This window comes from Trichechus manatus, unplaced genomic scaffold (genome assembly GCF_000243295.1).
Source record: "Trichechus manatus latirostris isolate Lorelei unplaced genomic scaffold, TriManLat1.0 scaffold00081, whole genome shotgun sequence".
Taxonomy (NCBI): Eukaryota; Metazoa; Chordata; class Mammalia; order Sirenia; family Trichechidae; genus Trichechus; species Trichechus manatus.
Window position 1 is genome coordinate 2,683,941 of NW_004444017.1, and position 12,736 is coordinate 2,696,676.

At 46.0% G+C, this 12,736-nt stretch overlaps 1 protein-coding gene across 5 annotated transcripts; it reads left to right on the forward strand.

The window, feature by feature from the left end:
- The first annotated feature begins 1 nt into the window (after nucleotide 1).
- On the forward strand, nucleotides 2-12,240 carry FOXM1 (forkhead box M1). Of its 5 annotated transcripts, XM_004381185.1 has the most exons (9): nucleotides 2-238; nucleotides 2,106-2,654; nucleotides 3,231-3,382; nucleotides 4,742-4,933; nucleotides 6,304-6,432; nucleotides 7,092-7,136; nucleotides 7,815-7,884; nucleotides 8,067-8,242; nucleotides 11,029-12,240. In XM_004381185.1, exons 2-9 carry the CDS (start codon nucleotides 2,153-2,155, stop codon nucleotides 12,046-12,048), a joined length of 2,286 nt encoding a protein of 761 aa, XP_004381242.1. In that variant the 5' UTR covers nucleotides 2-238; nucleotides 2,106-2,152; the 3' UTR covers nucleotides 12,049-12,240. The 5 variants fall into 5 exon arrangements, with proteins under 5 accessions (XP_004381242.1, XP_004381243.1, XP_012412380.1 ...); XM_004381186.1 differs by lacking the exon at nucleotides 7,092-7,136; XM_012556926.1 differs by lacking the exon at nucleotides 7,092-7,136 and having other exon boundaries at nucleotides 2,106-2,651; nucleotides 7,812-7,884.
- The last annotated feature ends 496 nt before the right edge of the window (nucleotides 12,241-12,736 follow it).

Consider the following 12,736-nt stretch of genomic DNA (forward strand, 5'->3'; position numbering starts at 1 on the left):
ATTTCAAACAGCGGAACAAACTGAAAGCTCCGGTGACGGACCCCACCCCCGGCTCCCGGCCCGGGACCCCCTCCCCTCCCGGGATCCCCCGGGATTCCCCACCCCTCCCGCACCGCCGGGGACCCGCCGGCCTGGCGCGAGTCCCTGTCCAGGACCCTGGCTCAGCCCCCAGATTGGAGGAGCCCGGAGACCGCCCTAGGAGCCTTACCCCAGCAGCAGCGGCGGCTGCAGTCGGGAGGTGAGCGGGGGCAGAGGAATGGAGGCTGAGGGCTGGCCTGGGCAGCGGCAGGGAGAAAGGTCTCTGGCGCCGCTTCCCCAAGTCCTCCGAGCGAGGAGGTCAGGGAGTCTAGCAATGGGGCGCGGGACAGGAGTGGAGGTTTGGGGCCACACCGGGAAGGAGGTCTGAGTGAGGATGCAAATTTTTTCTGCATCCAACCTCCTGGCCTCGGCCTTCTCACTTATTTCTCTAAGCACCACTTGGCTTTTCTTGGAAGTGTGACCTCTGTACCCTGCATCGGGAGGGCTGGGGTGGCCTACCAAGCGTGGATCGTGGCAGGACTGAAGACTGAGCTTATTCTCCAGTAAGTGAAAGATCAACCCGCACACACTCCCCTGCTCTCAGGCGCTGTCAGCACCAGGCAACACTGCCTCCACCCTAACCTTCTGCAGGGCCCTTCCGGTTTTTGAGAATCTAGCAAGGTTTTCCTGATCAGGATAGGGTTACTCTGGAGGTCACCAGCTAGAAGGTGTTGTTGGCAATAATAAGAAGAGGTTGGTCAGGAAGTAGAATTGAAAATTAAGACTTAGACCAGGAAGAACATATTTTGGAGTGGGGGAGGATAATGTCTACTGGCTGATGGAAGGAGGGAGGGAGGGAGGCCAGGAGAGATATGAGGTGGAAGTAAAACTGAGATTTGAAGGTAAAGGAAACCTAGATATATAGGAAGGGGAGGAGGCAGAGTGGGGAGGGCCTGTGAATTCTAAGCAGATGGAAAATGTCATACAAATGTGTCAATCATTTTTAGGGAGATAGCAGACATCCTAAAAATAAGACAGCCAATTTCCCTGTCTCTCAAAGTAGCTCTAAATAGAATTATAGAATTTTACATAAAATGGTAGAGTATTTCACATAGCTATTAAAAATTAACAAAGCACAACTTTTTTTTTTCCAAGAAAAAAACTACTACTCTGCTTGGCATCACAAAGCCACCTTAGCATATTGGTGACAGCGCATTCTAGGAATCAGGAGATAGGGGTTATTGTCTTTGTTCTGGAAGAAAAATTAATACAGTAACATGCTTAGAAAGCTAAAATAGAGATAAGTACATGCAAGTACTAATATTGTCACTATATAAGTATTTTGTAAACTGAAAGAAAAATATACTTTTTATTAATGTAAGAATAATGTTAATATAGCCTGTGAAATGAATGGGACCCCTGGAGTTGTGCAGTGCACAATCGGCGCAACTTTACCATGGGCCTTAACTAGAGCAAGGCTTGCCTGCAAGCCTTTTATCTGAGGCCTTGTGAACTAGGAGATGATATCTCCAGTGATATGGCAATAGTACAATATGCCTCTCTCCCCTGATTCTGTGGGCACTGATCCTACTTTTTACAAAGTAGGATTACATAAAACTAAAGGCTCTGTCCTAGAATGGATTATGGGATCAGAGTCTTGTCAGGACTATATATTACCATATGTCTTCCTATTCCAGCATCTTCCATTTCTGTCCCTCCAGTCATAGCAAGTAATGTATATTATCGTAGGCAATGATAATGTCTACATTTTGTAGCTGTCCCACTTGCTTCTGTAGCCAAGCATTCTTAAGCTTCTAGCAGGAAGTCTTCAGCTGTCTTGACCCAAATCCAATCCAGTTCCACTGTACCCCTTTGAATTGCTTCTGTTTGCTTCAGTTTTAGCTTTCTTTTGCCAGTGGATTTCATCTTCTTAGTATCGGAGGTAAGTCTCTACAAAGGCCCAGGGAGCATTCACCTGGGCCTTTCAGCTCATACTTCTGGCCATATGAAGAGGAACACCTCTCTAAAAGAAACTCCTTCTCAGCCTAACAAATCTCTGACATCCTGCTGCTCCTTATACTTTCCAGGGTCCATGCTTGTGATTCTCAATGGAGAGTGAAAGCACAGATTCATAATGAAAACCAGCCCCCGCCGGCCACTGATTCTCAAAAGACGGAGGCTGCCCCTTCCTGTTCAAAATGCCCCACGTGAAACATCAGAGGAAGAACCTAAAAGGCCCACTGCCCAACAGGAGCCTGGTCAAGCACAGGCCTCCAAGGAAGTGGCAGAGTTTAGCTCTTGCAAGTTTCCAGCTGGAATCAAGGTTATTAACCACCCCACCATGCCCAACACCCAAGTGGTGGCCATCCCCAACAATGCCAATATCCAGAGCATCATCACAGCACTGACCGCCAAAGGAAAAGAGAGTGGCAGCAGTGGGCCCAACAAGTTCATCCTCATCAGCTGTGGGGGAGCCCCCACTCGCCCTTCAGGACCCCAGCCTCTAGCCCAAGCCAGCTGTGATGCCAGGAGGACAGAAGTGACAACCGAGACCCTGGGACCAAAGCCTACAGCTAGGGATGTGAATCTTCCTAGACATCCTGGAGCCCTTCCCGGGCAGCAATGGGAGAGCTGTGGTATGTGATCTAAGGCAAAGGGGTGAGGAGCCCAGTCCTTCCTTTCTGGTGGCAAGGTCTGCAGTCAGTCATATTGATGCTTACAACAGATAGGCGTGCAGCCTAAACCAAGTCTTGTCCTCATCCAGAAGCTTGACCCACATCCTTTGGGCACTGTTGAAAGGGTTGTGATTATAATTTAGCATTTCTATTGCCTTCTTTATATTGGAAAAGAATTTATTATTTCTATTTCTCCTTTCCACTGATCCTGTATGGAAGTAGAAATCTTAACAAAGGAGAAAACTGAAGCAGAAGGAGAAAAAGTGACTTTCCTTGTGCAAATACTCAAATAACTCTTCTGTAATGTTGCCTTGCCTGATCTCTAAGGTGCAGTGCAGCTCAGATTGAATTGCAGTTTGAATTTCTCCTGAAATCCCTAATGGGGCAGAGTAACTTAGGGCCCATTAGATTCAACATGTGCTCCCTGTCCCTAAGGGTAGAGGTCTTGGAGGGGTGATCCCTAACCACAGATTTTGATGGGCCTGCCAGGCATCTGGTCAGGCAGCTAAGTGGAGTCTTGGTTTGCTTTCTCTCTAGCTGGTGGTGAGGCAGCAGGCTGCACTCTCGACAACAGCTTGACCAATATCCAGTGGCTTGGAAAGATGAGTTCTGATGGACTGGGCTCCTGCAGCATCAAGCAAGAAATGGAGGAAAAGGAGAATTGTCACCTGGAACAGAGTCAGGTTAAGGTGCACCGCTCTAGGGCGCTCAGTAGGGAAGTCAGAGCCCTTGCAGGGACTTTCTAAGAAGGGAACTAGATCAAGTGGCGGGCTGGAGCAGGATGTCCAAGTTCAAGTATTTGTACTCCACTTGGTGCTATTCTCTGTAAGTTTTGAGCTACTTTTCTCCCTGAGATCTTTTTCTTCCATCTGTGAAAATTCCTTGAGAGCAGATTCCTCTGGCTGGCTCACTCTGTATTTCCATCAGCACTGAGTATAGTACTCTGCCCTTAGTAGGTATTCAGGAAATGATGAAGTCTTAGTTTGGGAAGCAACTGGTACATTAGAGAGGCACCAAAAGTATGAAAGAAATACAACATCTCTAACAAGATAATTGTATTAAGAAGATATAATATTAATAGCAAATAAAGTGAATTAGATGTGTTTTAAATACATCCCAGCAATCAAAATTGATTTGACCCAAACGTATGTTCTTAGTTGTTTTTCACAATTGCTGATGTCACACATCTAGATCCTGGTGTATGTACCCTTTAATCATTCATTTAACAACCTATAAACGTGAAAATTTACATGAATGTATAATATAAAACTTAACTGAGCTGTACACTTAAGATTTGTGTACTTTATAAAGTTACGTCTCAATTTAGAAAAATGGGAGTAATCAGCACTTAGCCAAATGTGTGCTTTTGGGAATGTTTCCCTCATACAGACATTGAAATGAGGTGGATTTACTCACATCATATCAGGAGTAGGAGTGGGACTAAGACCCCCAGATCTAAAAAAATGGGTATGGTTTTACTATAAAGCCAATGCTTTGAGGATCAGTATATAACCAGACTCTCCTGAGAGGATTCAACTAGAAGGAACTGGACCTCAGCTTATTACTGGGCAGTATCTTCAACAAACGAGCTCTGGTGGCACAGTGGTTAAGCACTAGGCCGCTAACCAAAAGGTCAGTGGTTTGAACCCACCAGCCACTGTGTGGGAGAAAGATGTGACAGTCTGCTTCCATAAAGATTACAGCCTTGGAAATCTTTGGGGCAGTGCTACTCTGTCCTGTAGCATCGCCGTGAGTTGGAATCGACTCGATGGCAATGAATTTGGTTTTGGGTATCTTCGACAAAATGGTGACAGAGAAGTGATTCAAACATTGACTAGGGACTGGACTAGATCATCCCTAGATCCTTCTTAACCCTAAAATTTTATTCTATGGAATAGTAGTCTCAGATAAGTATGTTTCTAGTACAATTCTATGGGATAAAAAGTTTCTCTAGGAGATGTTTATGGGCGGGGAGAGGAGGGCGTTTCTTGCAAACTCTTCCATGTCATTCCCTTTTCTCCTTCCCTTTGGCTTCTCATAACCCTCAGGTTGAGGAGCCCCCAGGAGGACCAACATCCTGGCGGGACTCTGTGTCTGAACGGCCACCCTACTCTTACATGGCCATGATACAATTCGCTATCAACAGCACTGAGAGGAAGCGCATGACCTTGAAGGACATCTATACTTGGATCGAGGACCACTTCCCCTACTTTAAGCACATTGCCAAACCAGGCTGGAAGGTAATATGCCCCTTAACAACCAAAGTTGAGGTGACTTTGGCCCTACAGTTTGTCTCTGGTATTGCACAGCAGTTTATGTTGGTGTTCTGGGGAAGCAGCTCAATGCAAAGGGTACTAGACCTATAAACAGATGTATCTTTTGGATTGTGACTTGATCCTACTGAATCTAGGCAAAATCATCAATAAGAGCTCTGCAGCCACTTCATCTGTCATTATCTAAGGTTAGAGAGACTCTTCAATGTAGCACCAAGCCCACTTTTATGCTGCATCAAAACAGTCATAAGTATTGGCAGCTAGAGTGGCTTAGTAGCTGTTATGACAAAATCTTAATGAAAAAAACAACAAAACAAAAACCATTGCCTGTGTGCCTTAGGACCGAAGATTCATCTCCCACAGCGTTACATATCATTCTAGTGGGCAGGATTGTTCTCTTCATTTTATTCACGGAAACACAGATGCCTGGGAATCATCATAACTCACACAGTTGGTCAATGTCAGAAGCACAAGGGTTATGGATTGAATTGTATCCCCAAAAAATATGTGCTATAAATCGTAGCCTCTACACCTGTGGTTATAACCCATTTGGGAATGGGTTGTCTTTGTTAGGTTAATGAGACAGGATTAGTGTAGGGTGTATATTAAGTCAATCTCTTTTGAGATATAAAAGAGATTAAACAAGCAAGAGAGAAGCAAGCAGAGATGGGGTAAGACAGATACCAAGACACATGGAGATCTCCAAGGAACCAGGAAGCAAAAGCTGAAGAGACAAGGATCTTCCGTCTGAGCTAACAGAAAGCCTTCCCCTAGAGCCTGCACTCTGAATTCAGACTTCTAGTCTCCTAAACTGTGAGAAAATAAATTTGTTTGTTAAAGCCACCCACTTGTGGTATTTCTGTTGTAGCAGCACTAGATAACTAAGACAACAAGTTAGGTCTTCTGATAGGTTCTCAATTCCAAGCCAAGGCTTTCCCCCCCCATAATAGAACTCTTAACTTCACACTGTTATCTCAACTTAATTTCCTGGTTTCTTAATTTTTCTTACACACCTGTCTTGCTATTGATTATTGCTTCACAGTCTTAACTGCTTTTTCGCAGCCCCTGACAGCTCTCCAGGTCTCTTCTTGATCACAACCTAAAGAATGGCACCAGTTTTTGATCCTTGTAGAGGTAGATGGGTTTATGGCAAAGTTGACGGCTCTGCAGTGTGAAGTGTAAGGGAGGGAGTTACCAATGGGCAAGGCTACACGGATACCTGACAAAGCTTGTCCTGGGTATAGTGGAAGAGGCCTGAGGCTGATTTGCCCAATTGGTTTCAAAGGTGCTGTTTCTGAAGCTAAGGTAGCTGATCACTGGTCTTTATCTTCTTTCAGAATTCCATCCGCCACAACCTTTCTCTCCATGACATGTTTGTTCGTGAGACGTCTGCCAATGGCAAGGTCTCCTTTTGGACCATTCACCCCAGTGCCAATCGCTACTTGACATTGGACCAGGTGTTTAAGGTGAGTGTCCTGGTTTTGTCTAAACAGGGCCAGAGTTGGAGGTTGTAGTATCCATCTCAAAAGGATATCTGATCAGAGAAGAGTCAGAAACCAGCCAGCCGATCAGTGATTGGCGTAAAACTTGCTGAACTAAGTGCAGATGACAAATACCAAATGATACACTGTGCTAGACCAGGGCATGAAGAGGACTGTTCTGATACAAAATAGAGGGAGACTTCCCAGGGCAGCATTACCCTCACTTCCCTGTGACTAAGAATTGCCTGGACGCTTGTTAAAATACACCTTCCCAGGCCCTTCCCTTGGAGGTCCTGGTTCAGTTTGTTTGGGATAGGCCCAGGGATTTGTATTGTTAAGCATCTCAGGTGATTCTTGCAGAGGAAAGTCTGGGAAACTGCTTTAAAGAAAAAAAAAAAAAACACCTTTAGATAGAGACCAGAAGCTGAGCCACCAAAATATCTTTTCAGAAAGAAGCTATCGTTTTGGGATCTCAGAGTGCCCATAAGGCTGACAGTACCTATATGTATTCTCTTGGGAGGGACAGTTGTCCAGGGTACCCTTCAGCTTCAATGACGGCTATGTTCTTCCCAGTCTGATCAGATTGACCACATCAGTGGTAACTTCCATCTCATTTCTCTCCCACAATGCTTGGCCACCACCAGCCACTGGACCCAGGGTCTCCACAATCGCCCGAGCACTTGGAATCAGTAAGATTCTCTCCCTCTGGCTCGGGGCTTGGACTTTTTTTCCTTTCACTGCTCAGCATGGCTTTAGCAGACAGGGGTCATATGTTAAGCAGGGGTAGGGAGCCTAGGGCCATGTGACTGCTGCCTTAAACACAGAGCACCCTGAGGCTTCTGGGAGGGAGGAAAATGAGGCTGCTGGGCACATTTGTGACCATCACGCCATCTCGCCAGAAGTAGGGCTCATGCCCACTTCTCCTTCCCCTCCCACAGGCATCATCCAAGTGTGCTGAGCAGAGCACAGCATGGCAGGAGAACATGCCACAGGCTTGGTGCGAGACAGCAGTGATAAGTGCATGGCATAGGTCTTGCAGGCTGCAATCTTCCTCTCACTTTTCTACCTGGCTTTTCTTGACCACTCATACAGCTACATGCTTTAGCATCTCCTGAGGGTGGTGAAGACACATGGATGAGGTGGTAGGACAGTCCTGCCATCATATGTCCATATGCTGTCTACCTTTTCCCACTAACCAAGGCTTTGGAGACAGTGCTCACCTACATCCATCCCCTCAGGTCAGCTTTTTCTTTCTGGCCTGTTGGTTAGCTCAGTGCACAGTACCAGAGCAGCTGGTGGGGTTCTCCTGCTGTCTCCCCCTACCTTATTAACCCAGGTTTCTTTCTTTCCCTATCTACCACAAGCAGCAGCAGAAACGACCCAATCCTGAGCTCCGCCGGAACATGACCATCAAAACTGAACTCCCACTGGGCGCACGTTAGTATGGGAGAGTGGGCCTCAGGCCTAGTCCTTGTTCTGGGGGCATATCTTTAGAGAATCAGACTCCGGGATTCTGTTCCCAGCTCAAAGGGATCTGAGCCCAGAAATGGAGAACAAAGCTCCTGGGTTTGAGAAGGGGTATATACTCCCTGCTCCTGATCTCTCCGATTTCTTCCTAGGCCGGAAGATGAAGCCCCTGCTACCACGGGTCAGCTCATACCTGGTGCCCATCCAGTTCCCAGTGAACCAGTCACTGGTGTTGCAGCCCTCAGTGAAGGTACCACTGCCCCTGGCAGCTTCACTCATGAGCTCAGAGCTTTCCCGCCATAGCAAACGAGTCCGCATTGCCCCCAAGGTGAGTGTTTTCTGTTTTTCTCTGAGGAGTGACACCCATCAATTGAAAGTGTTGTACCTACTACTTACAAAGCACTCTGCTAAGTGTTCCTTAAGAAGCTTATAAATCTAGTTGGGTAGACAAGGCATAAATACACCCAAAACCAAACCAAACCCACTGCTGTCGAGTCAATTCCAACACATAGCAACCCTATAGGACAGAGTGGAACTGCCCCATAGGGTTTCCAAGGCTATAATCTTTATGGAAGCTGACTGCCACATCTTTCTCCCACAGAGCAGCTGGTAGGTTCAAACTGCTGACCTTTCAGTTGGCAGCTGAGCGCTTAACCATTGCGCCACCAGGGCTCCTTCATAAATACATAAGAACATTTAATAGCATTATGTTGTTAATTGCCATCAAATCAATTCCAACTCATGGCGACCCCATACGTGCAGAGTAGAATTGCTCCATAGGGTCTTCAAGGCTGTTACCTTTTGGAAGCGGATCACCAGGCCTGAATTCTGAGGTGCCTCCAGGTGTGTTTGAACCACCAAACTTTCGGTTAATAGTCCAGCACTTAACTATTTGCAACACCTGGGGACTCCTAATAGCATTATAAGAGCTAAAAAGGAATTCGGATTACAATGTAAGTGGTGGCAGAAGGCCCATAAATACCTGATGAGTCTATAAGAATTCAGACAAGGATGATTCTGGTGGATGGGCTGGAACCTTTAAGAAGAATTCACAAGGGAAGTAGGTCTTAAAAAGAAGTAGGTTTGCGTAAGCAAATAGGCGTGGAAAGAGCATTCTGTTAGGTAATGCCATGGAGGCAAGGAAGGCCCGTTTGTACCTAGTAGAACGAATGGGTCAGTCTAGCTCAAGGTTTCTCAGCCTCAGTACTATTGACATTTTGGGCTGGAAAAGTCTTTGTGGAGGGGGAGGGGCACTGTCCTGTGTACCATAGGATGTTCAGCAGCTTCCCTTATCTCCACTAGATGCCAGTAGCACCCCCTAGGTGTGACAGTTAAAATGCCACCTGACATTGCCAAATGTACCCTGGGGGAGGATATCCCACCCCACCCCACCCCCCACCCTGGTGGAGCATAACTGGTCTAGCTTCAAGGGAAGGTGAGGGGAAGTTAAGACCATATTGTGATAAGCCACCAAGTCTGGACGTTACTCTGTAGAGGTTTTGTAAGCAGGGGCTGACAGGTAACCAATGTAGAGGAAAGCCCTCCCCAACCCACCACTTCACTGAGATGGAAACAGCATGGACTGTGGAGTTTGGAGAGATTTGGGTTTGCTTGGTTTTTTCCTTCTTTTTTTTAATTTAAAAAATTATTTTAAAAAATATTATACATAAAATTATACATACTATATATAATTTTACATAAATGCATTAATGTGTAATTGTGATTTTAGTATGTATACTGTTTTGTTTCAGAGCAGTCTTTTTTTTTTCTTTTCCTCTTTTTGGCTCCATTCCACCTCCCCTTCCCCCACCTTCACCCACATTACCCCTGCCCCCCAAGAAAACCCATGTCCACAATTTAGGATGCTTTCTTCCATATTTTATCCATGCTCTTAATATAATAGACATACATATATAGCCCTAGCCATTTTATGTATGTATATCCAACACATAGGACATTAAAAATGGGATCATATTATACGAATTTTTCTGCGTCTGACTTTTTCTAACTCAACAATACCTTGTGCAAATTCTTCCAAGTCCCTTGGCATAGCTCTAATTCATTGCTTTTTAATGGCCACATAATATTCCATGGCGTGGCTATAACATAAATTTGCAACCATTCCACTTTTATGGGCACGTTTTGTGTCTAGTTTTTTGCCCTATGAACAACATTGCAATAAATGTCTTTCTTACCAGTGCTTTTATTACTATGGGATAGAGTCCCAGACATGAGATTGCTGAGTAACAAGATATTTTAAATTTTATTAAATATTGCTAGATTGCTTTCTTTAAAAAGCTGTGATAATTCAGATTTCCACCAGCAATATATGACAAGACCTGTATCTTTTCCAGCAATGGGTATTATCAGTCTTTTTAATATTTTCCAGTTTGATAGGTATAAATGATATCTCCTTATTTAATTGTATCTTTTCTTTGTTTACCAATAAGTTTGGGCATCTTCTCAAATGTTTGGCTTCTTGGAATTGTCCTATATGAATTGCTTATTTATAGACATTGTCCATTTTTTTTACAGGGTTTTGTTATTAATTTGTGAGAATTTTGTATATTATAGAGATTAGCTTTTTGCCTTTTTATGCTGAGGATATCTTTCTACTTTTATCGTTTGTTTCTTAACTTTGTTTATGGTATCTCTTGCCACAGTAAAAATTTTTATTTAGTCAAATATGTCTCTCTTCTCTTTTACAGCTCTGGGTTTCCAGTCTTGGTTAAGAAGGTCACCCCCACCCTCAGATTGTACATGTAGTCTCCTAGATTCTCTTGCAGGATTTGTATGGTTTTAATTTTTATGTTTTAAGTCTTCATATACGGTATAAGATAGGCATCCGATCTTATTTCTCTCAGATGGGTACTGATTGTGCCAGCATCATATTAAATACTCCATATTTTTACCCCTGGAATTGAATTACCACCTTCATCCTATATTAAATTCTCATATACAATAGTTTTTAAAAATTTAAAAAGACAAAAAAGAAGATTAGTACCAGTGTATAAGTAATTATAGTCATGGTTTTGTGTTTTGCCTGGTGACAGTGTTTTGCCTGATCACCAGGCCTCAAGGGCTCCCTTTCACCTATCTCTGCTTCCCTTTCAGGTACTGCTAGCTGATGAAGGGATAGCCCCTCTTCCCACTGTGGGACCAGTGAAAGAGGAGAAACTCCTGCCTGGAGAAGAGCTGTCCCCTTTGCTTCCAGTTCAGTCCATCAAGGAGGAGGAAATCCAGGCTGGGGAGGAAACGCCATACTTAACGAGACACATCAAAGTAGAGAGCCCTCCCTTGGAAGAGTGGCCCTCCCCATCTTTCAAAGAGGAATCGCCTCACTCCTGGGAAGATTCATCCCACTCTCCCACTCCAAGGCCCAAGAAGTCCTACAGTGGGCTCAAGTCCCCAGCCCGGTGTGTCTCTGAAATGCTTGTGATTAAACGGAGGGAGAGAAGGGAGAGGAGCCGGTCCCGAAGAAAACAGCATTTACTGCCTCCCTGTGTGGACGAGCCCGAGCCACTCTTCTCAGAGGGCCCCAGCACTTCCCGCCGAGCCACAGAGCTCCCTTTCCTAGCAGAGGCCTCGGAGCCCACCTCCCAGCTAGGTTATTCCCAGGAGGAAGGAGGACCTTTTAAGACACCCATTAAAGAGACACTGCCCATCTCCTCCACCCCGAGCAAATCTGTCCTCCCCATGACCCCTGAATCCTGGAGGCTCACATCCCCAGCCAAAGAGGGAGGGCTAGATTTCAGCCCAGTACGAACCCCCCAGGGTGCCTTTGGCCCCCTGCCTGACTCCCTGGGGCTGATGGATCTCAGCACCACCCCACTGAAAAGTGTTCCCCTCTTTGACTCACCCCGAGAGTTCCTCAATTCGGAGGCCTTTGACCTCGCCTCTGACCCCTTCAGCAGCTGTGCCCCATCAGATATGGCAACCCCCAAGCCAGGCTCCCCTGAGCCACAGGTTCCCAACCTTTCAGCCAATCGCTCACTGACAGAAGGTCTAGTTCTGGACACAATGAATGATAGCCTCAGCAAGATCCTGCTGGACATCAGCTTCCCCGGCCTGGAGGAAGACCCGCTGGGCCCTGATAACACCAGCTGGTCTCAGTTCATTCCTGAGCTGCGGTAGAGACCTGGCCTTGCCCTTGCTGCTCAAGCTGCCCACTCTTCTGGAGTACTAATGTGGCTGGGCAATCCAGGCCCAGTGTACCCCAAGCCCTCTGAGTGAGAACAGCAGGCAGCAACTGTCTGCTCCTTAGCCCCACCTTTCCTGGTGATGCCAAGGCAGCAGTAGCACCTTAGCCGCCACTGGAACCTCTGTAAACAGCAAGGCCCTGGTAGCTGGTCTCTGTGCCACCTTCAGCTCCCCAGGAGAATCTGCTTCCTCTACTCTCCTACTGGGAGCTGAAGGGTAGGCACAGCAAAAACAAGGGTGAAAGGGACTAGGAACTCTCCAAACTGTTTCCATTCTGGACCTAGCAGTCTTCTTGCAGGGTGGCCCTTGTAAATACTGTATATTCTCCAAATTATCCTCTAATTATAAATGTAAACTTATTTCCTTAGATCATTATCTGGGGACTGCCAGAAGGCAGGTACGATGGCAAGGGGGTTCGGTTTGCTTTTAGTTCCTAGAGGCAGGAAGGACCTGCAGTGCCAGGTTTCTTCCAGGCCCGAGGTACCTAGCTCAAGGTACCTAGACCAGGACATCTGCTCACCCAGGTCCCTCTACCTGTCCCTCCCTCCCACCTCCCCACGTTTCCAACTCAGCTTTCCTGCAAGAAGAAATCCTGGTAACAGTCTCTTTTGTATTGTGTCAA

Coding starts and splice junctions, on each gene's coding strand:
- FOXM1 (XM_023735656.1), top strand. CDS start 2,153: ATGAAAACCAGCCCCCGCCGGCCACTGATTCTCAAAAGACGGAGGCTG. Junction 6,433..7,091: donor CATTGGACCAGGTGTTTAAG/GTGAGTGTCCTG, acceptor GGCCACCACCAG/CCACTGGACCCAGGGTCTCC. Junction 7,885..8,066: donor TGAACTCCCACTGGGCGCAC/GTTAGTATGGGA, acceptor ATTTCTTCCTAG/GCCGGAAGATGAAGCCCCTG.